General features: G+C 44.1%; 1 protein-coding gene across 1 annotated transcript in view; it reads right to left on the minus strand.

The window, feature by feature from the left end:
- Nucleotides 1-12,201, minus strand: part of TXLNB (taxilin beta) — a 134,216-nt gene that overhangs the window by 40,280 nt on the left and 81,735 nt on the right. Inside the window, exons 5-6 of the mRNA XM_063917449.1 lie at nucleotides 8,692-8,886; nucleotides 2,156-2,275 (exon numbers count right to left, since the gene is read on the minus strand). Coding sequence (XP_063773519.1) covers nucleotides 2,156-2,275; nucleotides 8,692-8,886 — 315 coding nt within the window. The remainder of the gene's footprint in view (nucleotides 1-2,155; nucleotides 2,276-8,691; nucleotides 8,887-12,201) is intronic.

A 12,201-nucleotide genomic window follows, 5' to 3' on the forward strand; every position in this document is an offset into this window, starting at 1 on the left:
AATTTCTAGATTGAGTTCTCTGTCTTCTTACCGGCAGAAGTAAAGAAAAGCATGGAAGAGGTGTTCTTCTTGCTTTTTTCAGCTGTGCTCTGGCTGGCCCTCCAATCAGTGTCTGATATCACCAACACTGATTGGCACATTCACAGTGCAGACATTTTTTTGTAGATCCAAAAGATACAAAGAGTCAACGGTATCCGGATTCCAGGTCGACACCAATCAGCTCGACACCAACTGGTCGACACACCTTAGGTCGACACCAGAAATATGTCGACGTGGACAAAAGGTCGACATGAATAATGTCGATATGGAAAAAGGTCGACATGAGTTTTTCACATTATTTTCATTTTTTTAACTTTTTCATACTTTACGATCCACGTGGACTATAATTGGGAATAGTAACCTGTGTCCTGAGTGCAGTGGCATAGGAGCAAGGTACCTTGCCCGAAGCATGGCGAGTGAAGCGAGCCATGCGAGGGGACATGGTGCACTAATTGGGGTTCCCCGTCACTTTATGAAGAAAACGACACCAAAAAAGTAAAAAAAACCTCATGTCGACCGTTTCCCATGTCGACCTTGTTCATGTCGACCTTTTGACCGTGTCAACCTATTTCTGGTGCCAACCTAATGTGTATCAACCAATTGGTGTCGACCTTGAATCCCAGACCCGAGTCAACTCGCCGGGACAGACCTTTACCAGCACTTCTAAAGGAAACCAGCATGACTTGGAACAGTGGGGGTCATTCCGAGTTGTTCGCTCGCAAGCTGCTTTTAGCAGCTTTGCACACGCTAAGCCGCCGCCTACTGGGAGTGAATCTTAGCTTATCAATATTGCGAACGAAAGATTAGCAGAATTGCGAATAGACACTTCTTAGCAGTTTCTGAGTAGCTCCACACTTACTCGGCATCTGCGATCAGTTCAGTGCTTGTCGTTCCTGGTTTGACGTCACAAACACACCCAGCGTTCGCCCAGACACTCCTCCGTTTCTCCAGCCACTCCCACGTTTTTCCCAGAAACGGTAGCGTTTTTTCGCACACACCCATAAAACGGCCTGTTTCCGCCCAGAAACACCCACTTCCTGTCAATCACATTACGATCACCAGAACGAAGAAAAAACCTCGTAATGCCGTGAGTAAAATACCTAACTGCATAGCAAATTTACTTGGCGCAGTCGCACTGCGGGCATTGCGCATGTGCATTAGCGACTAATCGCTCCGTTGCGAGAAAAAAATACCGAGCAAACAACTCGGAATGACCCCCCAGTGAATCTAAGCAGGAAATACACATGTGATGAATCTAAATATGACTCTAAGGTATTACTGTTCAGTAGAAATCAAAGTTTTTGAACCTCTGCTGGATAACAATGAGTATCAATGAAGAAGTGACAGACATGCATACAGGCAAGAACACACTTAGTTGCCTGAAAACCCCCATGGCCCACAGCGTCTCCCACAACCTGCTCACCAGCAGGTGAGCTAAGTTTTGTCCATGTCAGATTCAGTGCTGTTGTCGCAGTGCTTCTCAATTGTAATAACTAGTGATAACTACATTTGCTAAATGCTATGCCCTTAGTACAGAATCTGAAATGACCAATTGGATGCAATTGGATGCAATAACCTGAAATGATCAAATGGGTTGGGTATGATATATCAATAGTCAGAATGTTACCATTCATCATGTCGACATGAGAATGCTGATATGGTCATAATGTAGATGTTTACCATGTTGACATTCATGATGTTGACAATGTTAGAAGGTCGACATTGCCCCTGGTGGCCCATTGGTGACTTACTTGACCCTGATGGCTGCAGCAGTTCCAACGCTGGGTCCTGGCGGCCACGTGACCATCATTTCTGGGTCAGACCTTCAACCTTTCCGTCGTTCAGGTGAGTTTTTCTGCCCATACCCTAACCCTCCCTCTAGTGCCTAACCCTCACAACTGCAGCTTAACCCTAATGTCTACATTTGACCTGTCAACATTGTCACAAAGTCGTCATATTGCATAATGACTCTTTCAGCTTAAAATAACTGTTGGCACTGAACTGAAAATCTGCATAGCAACCTTTCTTGAAACCACTAGAAAACTTCATTGACGGCATCAAGTTGGCTGAACCTTGGAATATGGTCTGGGAATGCAAGAAATGTAACAACACTTACAAATTCTTTCTCCCGTTTATGTTTCTCCTCTACTTCTTTCATTTGTTCTTGGGCCTGCTCTAGCCTGGCATCCACCAACTTCTGCTGGAGGTCTTTATGTTTAAACATTTTATCCAGGTGCTGTAAGAAAATAAAGTAATCAAGAAAATAAAGCTGTCAAGAATCCTAAAACAAGCAAAAACAATCATACAACTGATGATGATGATGATGATGATGATGATGACGACGACACAGAAAAGAGATGAACTATCATCATGGGAACCCTGGAAAACTAACTACATTTGAGATCCAGGATGTATGTGCCTACCCAGGCCTGACCCCTCTGAATGCTTTTGACTGGAATATGGCTGGGTGGTATTGTTTGATCCCATGTCATTCACTATCACAACAATGGTCCTACAGGAGTTATACGATGACAGTGAGATGGTCACACAGGTGCCAAGTGGCTCTCACCCACAGCCAGCCAGAGGTTGGCCTATTAAATCCTTTCAGCTGGCATTTGTAGATAAGAGAGGAAAAACAACGGCACAAAAGACTACAAGAAAAGAGGAGCATGTACAGAATTTTATAAATATTATTACTATCAGTTACTACTACTATTAATCATTATATTATCACACTTAATTTTGGTGTTCAAAAAGAGCCTTCAGTTGCAGATTTTATAAAATTTCTACAATATATAATTATATAAAAAATTTTTGTTTTTTGTTTTAATTAAACAGAATTAAAATGAATTAAGTTTATTTACTTTCAGTACTTCTTAATAATACCAGAGTAAGTCACTCCCACTTCTTTAACTTAAACTGCTGTATGGGGTCTTTATGCAGTGTCGGGTTGTAAAAACCATCACTTCTTTTCGTGTTTACAGTATGCCTGATATTTAAAGGGCAGTGTTTTTACCATGTTGCCATGTTGGGCGATCCGTAGTGCTGCGTTTTACAAGCTGACACTTCATAAATAAACCCCTAGCAGGGGGAATGCAATAAAGCCCATGGCTAATTATGTGCACTGTCCATCTCAATTAGCGGGGTTTATCCTGTGCATTAAGCCCTAAGGTGGAACTCAAACGTTTGGACTTTTGGATTGCAAAAATTACATGACTTCAGCTGTGTTTATTTTTTAATCAATGATTATCGATTTTTTTTATTACATTTTTTTACCGACTAAAATTTGAATCCAAACCAAAACACTTGAGGGAGGTTTTGGTAAAACCAAAACACAATGATAAATTAGAACCAAAACCAAAACACGGGGGTCCACGCACACCCCTACTTGTGTTCAACATAATGAGTTATCCAATGACTATAGGAACTGATGCAGAGATTGAGTGCATTTCATCTCAGGAGGACCACATTACGAGGTGCATTCCAGCAGCAAGCACACACATACTCACAGCTACTTGCAGCCTTGCTATTCATTTGACCAGGGGTTAAAGTGGTGGTGGTGGGGGGGGACGGACGAGGTGGAACTGAGTTCCACCACCTGTAATGGTAGGAGGAACTAGTTCCACCTCCTCCATTGCCCTGCACAGTAATTCCATCTGCGTCAATTGATGATACAGGCTGCACTAGTGTTGCTGATGAGCTGCAGCCACCTACTACTTCCTTAGGTCCTGGTGCCTCCATGGTCCCCCTCCAAGAGTTCCACCACCTCACCAGGACCACTTTAAGCCCTACATTGGACAGCCTGAGGAGATTTGCTCACACATCACACAGGAGCTGATCTTTGAAGATTTTAGTCCATTTGGTGGAATTAACAGCGTGAGCCATTCACAGGTACTGTCTCAGCTGCTTTCACTGGAACAGTATTACCTCCCCAAGTAAATAAAGGGGCGATTTTGCATGAGGAGGTTTTTTATTGTTATTATTATTATTATTATTATTATTATCATCAACAGTTTCTTCAGCTTATAATTATTATCCTTTATTTATATGGCGACAAGGAACCTGCAGCGCCCAATTACAGAGTACATAAAGAAGTAATCAAAACAAGAAAACAGCACTTACAGTTCAAGTCAATATAGGTTAAGTACAGGCTGTATTAACATAGCTGCATCAGCAGATGACACTGAAATAAGTAAATTGGTGGCAGAAAACCGAGGGATTTGGTGCTGTTGAGGGGAGTATGGAGTAGAAGATAATTTAAGTAACAGAAGGAAAAGCACATGAAGGGAGAGGGTCCTACTGTGAAAGCTTACATTTTAAAGGGGAGGGGCACACAGACAGGGGTGTCACAGATGGGTAGACAGTGAGCATGGGACTGAGGGCTTAAAATAAGAGTTTGCTGGGTTTGGTGAAGAAGTGGGTCTTGAGAGCCTGTTTGAAGTTTTTTAGAGAGGTGTAAAGTCTGAGGGGGTGAGGGAGAAAATTCCAAAGAAAGGGGGCAGTATGTGCAAAATCTTGGAGGTAGGAGGAGGTAATCAGTAAAAGCATGTGAGGAGTATGTGAGTGTGAAAAGCTTGAATTGGATTCTGAAGGGGAAGGGGAACCGGGGAAGGGTTTGCGAGGTGAAGGAGAATAAGCAGAGAGTAGTTGCACGTGGATTTAGCAGAAAGAGAGGACGAAAGCCAGACTAGAATTATGCAAGCAGTGAAAGGAAGAAAAGAAAGGCAGTAAGGCTGTTGTAGACAATACACTCAAAGAGTTTGTAGGCAAAAGGGAGGAGAGAGATGGGTCAGTAGTTGGGGAATGTTTGTGGATCAAGGGTAGGTTTTTTAAGATTAGCGGAGATGAATGCGTGCTTGAAGGCAGAGAGAACAGTGCCTGATGAGATGGAGAGATTGAGGAGGTGGGCAAAATGGAAACAGGCAGAATGAGAGCGGTAGCTGTGGAGGCAGGAGGGGATAGGGGCAAGTGGGGACGTAGAGGGGGGAAGAAATGGATGAGGGCCATGACTTCCTCACCAGATACATGAGAGAAAGATGTCAGCTTTAGTAAGAAGGATGCAGCTTTAGTAAAAAGAATGGGGAGGAGGAGGCTAGCTGCTGATGGTCTGGTGGGAAGTGATGTACTGACATATTGAGTCAATATTGGATGTGAAGTAAGTGGCAAAGTCAAGAGCAGAGAGTGTGGAGGGGAGATGAGGTGGCGGTGGGCAGAGGAGAGAGTTGACAGTGGCAAAGGGGCGCAGAGAGTTTGACGACTAGGAGGATATGAGGGTCTTGAAGTATGACTATTTAGCGAGGGAAAGGGCAGCCCTGAAGGATGAGAGCATAAGTTTGAAATGGAGGAAGTTTGCCTTAGAGTGTGATTTCCTCCACTGTCACTTGGCAGTATGTGAGCATTTTTGTACATATCTGGTGCATTTGGTTTGCCAGAGTTGAGGTGTTTATCTGCAAGGGTGAATAGTGGTTGGTGAAGTGATAGAGTCAAGAGCAGAAGTAAGGGATGCATTGTATAGGGAAGTGGCTTGTTTAGGGTATGAGATAGAGAGACTAAGAGAGAAGTGAGTCAAACAGGAAGGATAGGGAGTGGTGTCGATAGCCTCAATGTTATGCTTACTGACGGTAGCCTTAGGAGGTAAAGATAGGGAATTAGAGAGAGATAAGTAAAAAAAAAAAAAAAAGCATGTGATGGTCAGGGAGGAGAAATTGGGAGTTGATAAAATTAGAAATATCACAACGGAGAGTGAAGACCAGATCACGTGAGCTCCCATTCACATGGGATGGCGAGGAGGTCCACTGAGAGAGAACAAGCAAAGATGTGAGGTTAAGCAGTTTATAGGCAGATGATTTTGTGGGGATATCGATTGGGGTGTTGACATCGCCTAAGATAATGGAGGGAATGTCAGAAGAGAGGATGTTAGGAAGACAGGAAGCAAAGTTGTCAAGGAATTTGGAGGGAATGCCAGGGGGATGGTAAATTACAGATACTCGAAGATAGCATGGACCTCAAATGTAGAGAATGTTCGGAAAGGCTCTGGGGCTATGAGTTGGTATGAGTAGCTGGAGGGTTAAAGGACCTCAACTCCACTGCCTTGGAGAGAGAGCAGCAGGAGTGGGTAATCCAGGCTTCACTAATGGCTAGGAGATGCAGGGTGCTGGAGATGAAAAGGTCATGTGTAACTTTGTAGGAGAGATGCAAGTGAGATTATCAGGGTTTCTATAGTGTTGAGGTGAGATTTGTTTGGATGGCAGGGATAAAGCAGGTGTAGTGTTGGTGCAGACTATCCCTAAGCTAGGTGGGGAAACTGCAGAAGAAGGGCAGGGAGGGGGTACAGTGTGATGTAGATGGAGGTAAAGTGACAGGGAAAAAAGGATGGAGCAGGATCCAGTGGTGGGGTAGTTGGCAACTGAAAGTGGGGTAACAGGAGAGGAGGAGAAGGAAAGCAGAGGGGTGGATGGGAAACAGAGGAGGGGAGAAAGTAGGAGATGCAGGAGACTAGGGGGAAGGAGAGAGGTGGGAGGAGGGGGCAAAATATATAGCACAACATATTCCATTGTGCTTTACAATTGGAACAGCAGTAATAGAACAAAACTGGGTAATCTCAGACAGACATAGAGGTAGGAATGTCCTGCTTGCAGGTTTACAATCTATAGGTATATAGGCATTTATACACAAGGAATAGGTACTACCTATTGCAGGGGTGGCCAACCAGTCAGTGACAAAGAGCCAAAAAACCTTGTTAGATACGTCAAAGAGCCGACATCGAGCCGATGGCGCGCATGCAATAATGTAATGTGGCCTTGTGCCTGCTAGACCACACCCCTGGTATAAAATACATTGAAAAAGCCAGAACGACATAAAATACATTTTTTAAAGCCAGATCCATTGAAAAAGCCACTTCCACAAAAAATAATTGAAAAAGGCAGATTCACATAATAAACTTCAGCTCCCCATGTGTCACTCCAGCCATGTGTCACTACTGCCAAGACCCTGCTGTGTAACTCCAGCCAGGTCTCCCATGTGTCACTACTGCCAAGACCCTGCTGTGTCACTCCAGCCAGCTCCACCATGTGTCACTTCAGCCAACACCCTTCTGTCACTCCAGCCAGCTCCTCCATGTGTCACTCCTGCTGCCACTCTCCTATGTCACTCCAGCCAGCTCCCCCATGTGTCACTCCTGCTACCACCCTCCTATGTCACTCCAGCCAGCTCCCCCATGTGTCACTCCTGCTACCACCCTCCTATGTCACTCCAGCCAGCTCTCCCATGTGTCACTACTTTCAGCACCCTCCCACGTCACTCCTGCCAGGACCCTCCTGTGTCTCTCCAGCCAGATCTGCCATGTGTCACTCTAGCCCACCATCATGTATCGCTACAGCACCCCCATCATCTCATGCCATTGCAGCAGTCCCTAATGTGTCCTCTGTTTGCTTGTGGGTGTCTCACCTCTAGTATCTGGCGCCTCCAGTTTTCAGTCCTTGTAGTGCTGCTGCGTGTCTGGCTGGAGTGCAGCGGTTTCTGTATCTGTTGTGGTCACATGATTTAGAGTGTTGGGAGCCACATTTGAATAAAGAAAGAGCCACATGCGGCTCAAGAGCCACAGGTTGGCCACCGCTGACCTATTGCATAATGGTTCTGCCAGATTGCAAAAGTTCTTGGTAGGCTTTATAATATGGTCACCCAGCAATGTTGGCTTGGGGTCAGGAGGATGAGAAGGTGAATAAAGACAAAATATGTGAGGTTATGTGTAGTCTGTAAGAGGGGATGCAATTGAGTAGGATAGTTTATGAGGGTTATGTGGGCGGTTCTGGAACCTGATAAGCTTTCCTGAAGAGGAGAGTTTCCATTGAATCCTTGAAGGTTTGGAGACTAGAGGAAAGTCTTATTGCTCGCAGGAGGGCAGAGTGGGTGCAGCGCGAAAAAGTCCGGTAATCATGAGTGGGAGTGGCAATGCACATGGATGAGAGTGCATCTCAGCCAGGGAACCTTTTGCTATTGTTTACCCAAAGTCTTTGACTACTATTTCCATCAGTTGGAGCCTAATTAGGCTTTGGAATCTTTCTCAAGATACAACAAATAAAGCAATCACATGTAGTAGGCTGAGTATTTTTACCTGAATGAGAAAATGTGAAATGTTCAATTTAAATGTAAATTCCATAATGGGTGTTTTCCGGCATAGTTTATATAAACATAATGCATACATGGTGCTAATAATCTATTGAAATATAAATCTGGATTTATGACCTGTGCTGGTAATTCAGTTATATTATATACTATAATCATTACAGCTTTGCTTAATACCAGATAATTAACAAATGCATTGTACACTTCTCAAAGTCATTACAGCAATGTCAAGAAAATTATATCCACAGGGCAATATCCAATAATAGTTCCAATTATTAGAAAAGAAAAATGTTGTAATGTGTGAAGAGCGGATTGTGTTAGATGTGACATTTACATTAGTTAATATTTTCCTTTCTTTGTATTACAAAGACTAGCAATATTTGGACATAATTGTGTGGTACACCTATTATTTCATATATCAATATCAGATAAAGCTCTGTGTGGACTGTAAAATGCCTTATGTCCTCTAGATATGGCTTTGCTTGCATACAAGGGAGGGTGACATTTTGGACAGCTGTCCTACCTTACCTCTTCTCTGACTTCATACTGGCCAACAATGCCCTTGAGTTTCTCTGCCAGGTCTGCGTTCTCCTGGCACAGCGTAGTGTTCCGCTCACTCTGCTGCTCTATCTGACTCTGGATGTCTGCCAGTGTTATCTGGAAATGGTTAGTGATTTCTTTCCGTTTTTCTTCATCCTCTCGCATACGCTGAAGGGTCTCTTCCTGCATGCAAAGTATAGGAATGACACTGTGAAGTATTTACATAAAACTGTATCTAACAGAAAAGTACCTTTGGGGCCTGATTCTGAGTTGGATGCAATGCGCTATTTAGCCTACTATAGGGCCGCACTGCCCACTAAGTTTTTTATCCACAGCCGCACCACCATCATTAGTATTGGCTCTTGCATCAGCCCCATCTGACTGCAAGAGGTCCATAAGAAATGCTGTATATGCCTCAGAATAGCACAGTGCTCTAGCTACATGCCCATGACATGCCAATAACGCCCATAATATGCCCATGGCACTCCCAGGAGATGCTCATGACACACCCATGACACTCCCAGGAGACGATTCTCTTGCATGCAACCGAAACGCTGCCATCCAGAAATGCCTATAGCACACAAGTGTCCAGATTTATCAAGCCTTGGAGAGTGATAAATTGCACAGTGATAAAGTACCAGCCAATCAGCACATACCTGCCATGTTACAGGCTGTGTCTGAAAAATGACAGTTGGGAGCTGATTGGATGGTGCTTTATCACCGTGTAATTTATTACTCTCCAAGGCTTGATAAATTGGGGCCATAAGAAGTTATGATTGTGGATTAATTGATCTGAGCAGATTGCTAGAGTCTGGGGATCCCTGTTTACTTGGTCTTGATAGTCATTCATTCTTCATATGTAGCACATAGGAGATCAGCATTTTCCCGAATGGTCCAAGCACCCAGAATAAGTGGTTATGATTTGTCACTGTCTAGGATGTACATAGGGGGTAATTCAGACCTGATCGTAGCAGCAAATTTGTTAGCGGTTGGGCAAAACCATTTGCACTGCAGGTGTGGCAGATATAACATTTGCAGAGAGAGTTAGATTTGGGTGGGTTATTTTGTTTCTGTGCAGGGTAAATACTGGCTGCTTTATATTTACACTGCAATTTAGATTTCAGTTTGAATACACCCCACCCTCTCTCTGCACATGTTATATCTGTCCCCCTGCAGTGCACATGGTTTTGCTCAACTGCTAACAAATTTGCTGCTATGATCAGGTCTGAATTACCACCATTGGTGGTCATTCCGAGTTGTTCGCTCGTTGCCATTTTTCGCAAAGGAGCGATTAGGTAGAAAATGCGCATGGTACGCAGCGCGCATTCGCTTAGTTATTTAACACAAAACTTTGGAGATTTACACAAGCTCGAGCGACGTTTTTTCAATGCTCGAGTGATTGTAGTGTGATTGACAGGAAGTGGGTGTTTCTGGGCAGAAACTGGGCGTTTTCAGGGAGTGTGCTAAAAAACGCAGGCGTGCCAGGTAAAAACGCAGGAGTGGCTGGAGAAATGGGGGAGTTGCTGGCCGAACGCAGGGCGTGTTTGTGACGTCAAACCAGGAACTAAACGGACCGAGCTGATCGCAATCTAGGAGTAGGTCTGGATCTACTCAGAAACTGCAAGGAATTATTTAGTAGCAATTCTGCTAAACTAAGATACACTCCCAGAGGGCGGTGGCCTAGCGTGTGCAATGCTGCTAAAAGCAGCTAGCGAGCGAACAACTCGGAATGAGGGCCATAGTCCGATGAGCAGCATAGAATGATCAATAACAAAGATGTTGCTCATAAAGCAGTACAAGAATATTAAAAGGTTCCCCTACAGATGTTAGAAACCATTTATCTTGTGTAATGGAACACCCCTGTCTGAATCAGGACCAATGTAAAGAGTTGCACGCAAAACTATTACTTAAATATCGTATAGCAGAAATTTGTTTTTCTGTGTGAAATAATCTACATGAAATTCCATAGCATCTATTAGCATCTATATGAGAAGGAAAATAAAATAATAGAGCAATGTACAGTACTAAGTAAAAGATGCAGAAAGAAAATTAAGTGCAATTTAATGATAAAGGCCTGATTCTGAGACGATCGCAGCTCTATATATGGCCACAAATAGTGATTTTTAGCAAACTTCACATGTGCAGAGGTGAATGGATGCTGGCCCGGTCTCTCCTTTGGCCCAGAATTATGAAGACTTGGAGAGTGATAAATTGCACGGTGATAAAGCAGCAGCCAATCAGCTCCTAACTGTCATTTTTCATGGGTGAATATATGCATGTATGTCCGTGTACATACCCACCATATCCATCCAACTCAATATTGTGCTCTCTGTGATAAACTTAAAAATGATGCAAAGAAAATATATGTGAGATCTCTCAAATGCGAAAAATGACTGTAGTAATGTAACCTAAAGGTGTTCCCCACACCTCACAATGGTACAGTCATGCAAAAAGAAATGGGAAACCTTCCTATTGGTGCTGTCACCACTCTCTAACGTCTAAGGGGTCTATTTATCACCATCCGCATCTAATGATGCCGATGACAGGTGATAAACTCAACCCAACTCGATAATTGAGTACATCACATGGATGTATCAATCATCGCATGCAGGGACAGAGCTTGCGTTCAAGCTCTGTCCCTGCGATGCCTCTCCGCAGCATCGTTGGGGTATTTTTCATAAAAAATTCCCCGATGTTCTGCTGCGTATGCACCGCCGCCTACCGCTACCACCGCCGCCGGGTTTCCCCCCGTCACGACTACCCCCACGCGCAAAAGAGCCCCCCCCCCTGGATTTTATACTTACCAGTCCAGGAGCTGGTGCCCGCTGCTTCAGGAGGCTGCCGGGCGCCGGGTCCTTCTTCTGTGCTGTGACCTCCGGTGCCGTAAAGTGCGCTGCCACTTTGCAGCATCACTTTACTTCACCGGGGTCACAGCGCAGCATATGGGGAAACCGGCGCCTGGCAGTGCTCTCCCGAGCAGCGGACACCAGTTCCTAGACAGGTCAGTATGTGTTTTTCTTTCCCCCCCTTTTTTTCCCTTTTTTTTTAACCAGTGATCAGCTTGTGTGTCCATCGGACACATAGAGCTGATCACACTGCTGGGTCCCCACTCAGCTCTCTCTGCCAGGGGCAGAGAAAGCTGGGCAAAAGGGTTCACATTGCAGTGCTGCCCTAGGATCTCGCCAGGCCGTGCTGGCGAAATTATCACAGGGCACACTGCAGTATTTTTTTACATTTTTTTTTAGTAAATTTGGTCACATCAAATTTATGGGGAATGCGATGTGGCTTACTAAAAAAAAATGACAATTAAAGAGTTTGGAGCAGTTTTACATGAAACCTGCTCCAAATGCCCTTTAATACATTCAGGTGATACTAAAATAATGTGAAAAGGGTGTGAAAATACCCCTTTTCTTGTTATTTTAGTATAAATAATGTTAATAAATGGGCCCCTAAAACCTGTATATCTGAAAAAGTTTTTTCAAAGTTCATAAACAAAAG

The sequence above is a fragment of the Pseudophryne corroboree genome, chromosome 4, assembly GCF_028390025.1.
Source record: "Pseudophryne corroboree isolate aPseCor3 chromosome 4, aPseCor3.hap2, whole genome shotgun sequence".
NCBI classification, from domain to species: Eukaryota; Metazoa; Chordata; class Amphibia; order Anura; family Myobatrachidae; genus Pseudophryne; species Pseudophryne corroboree.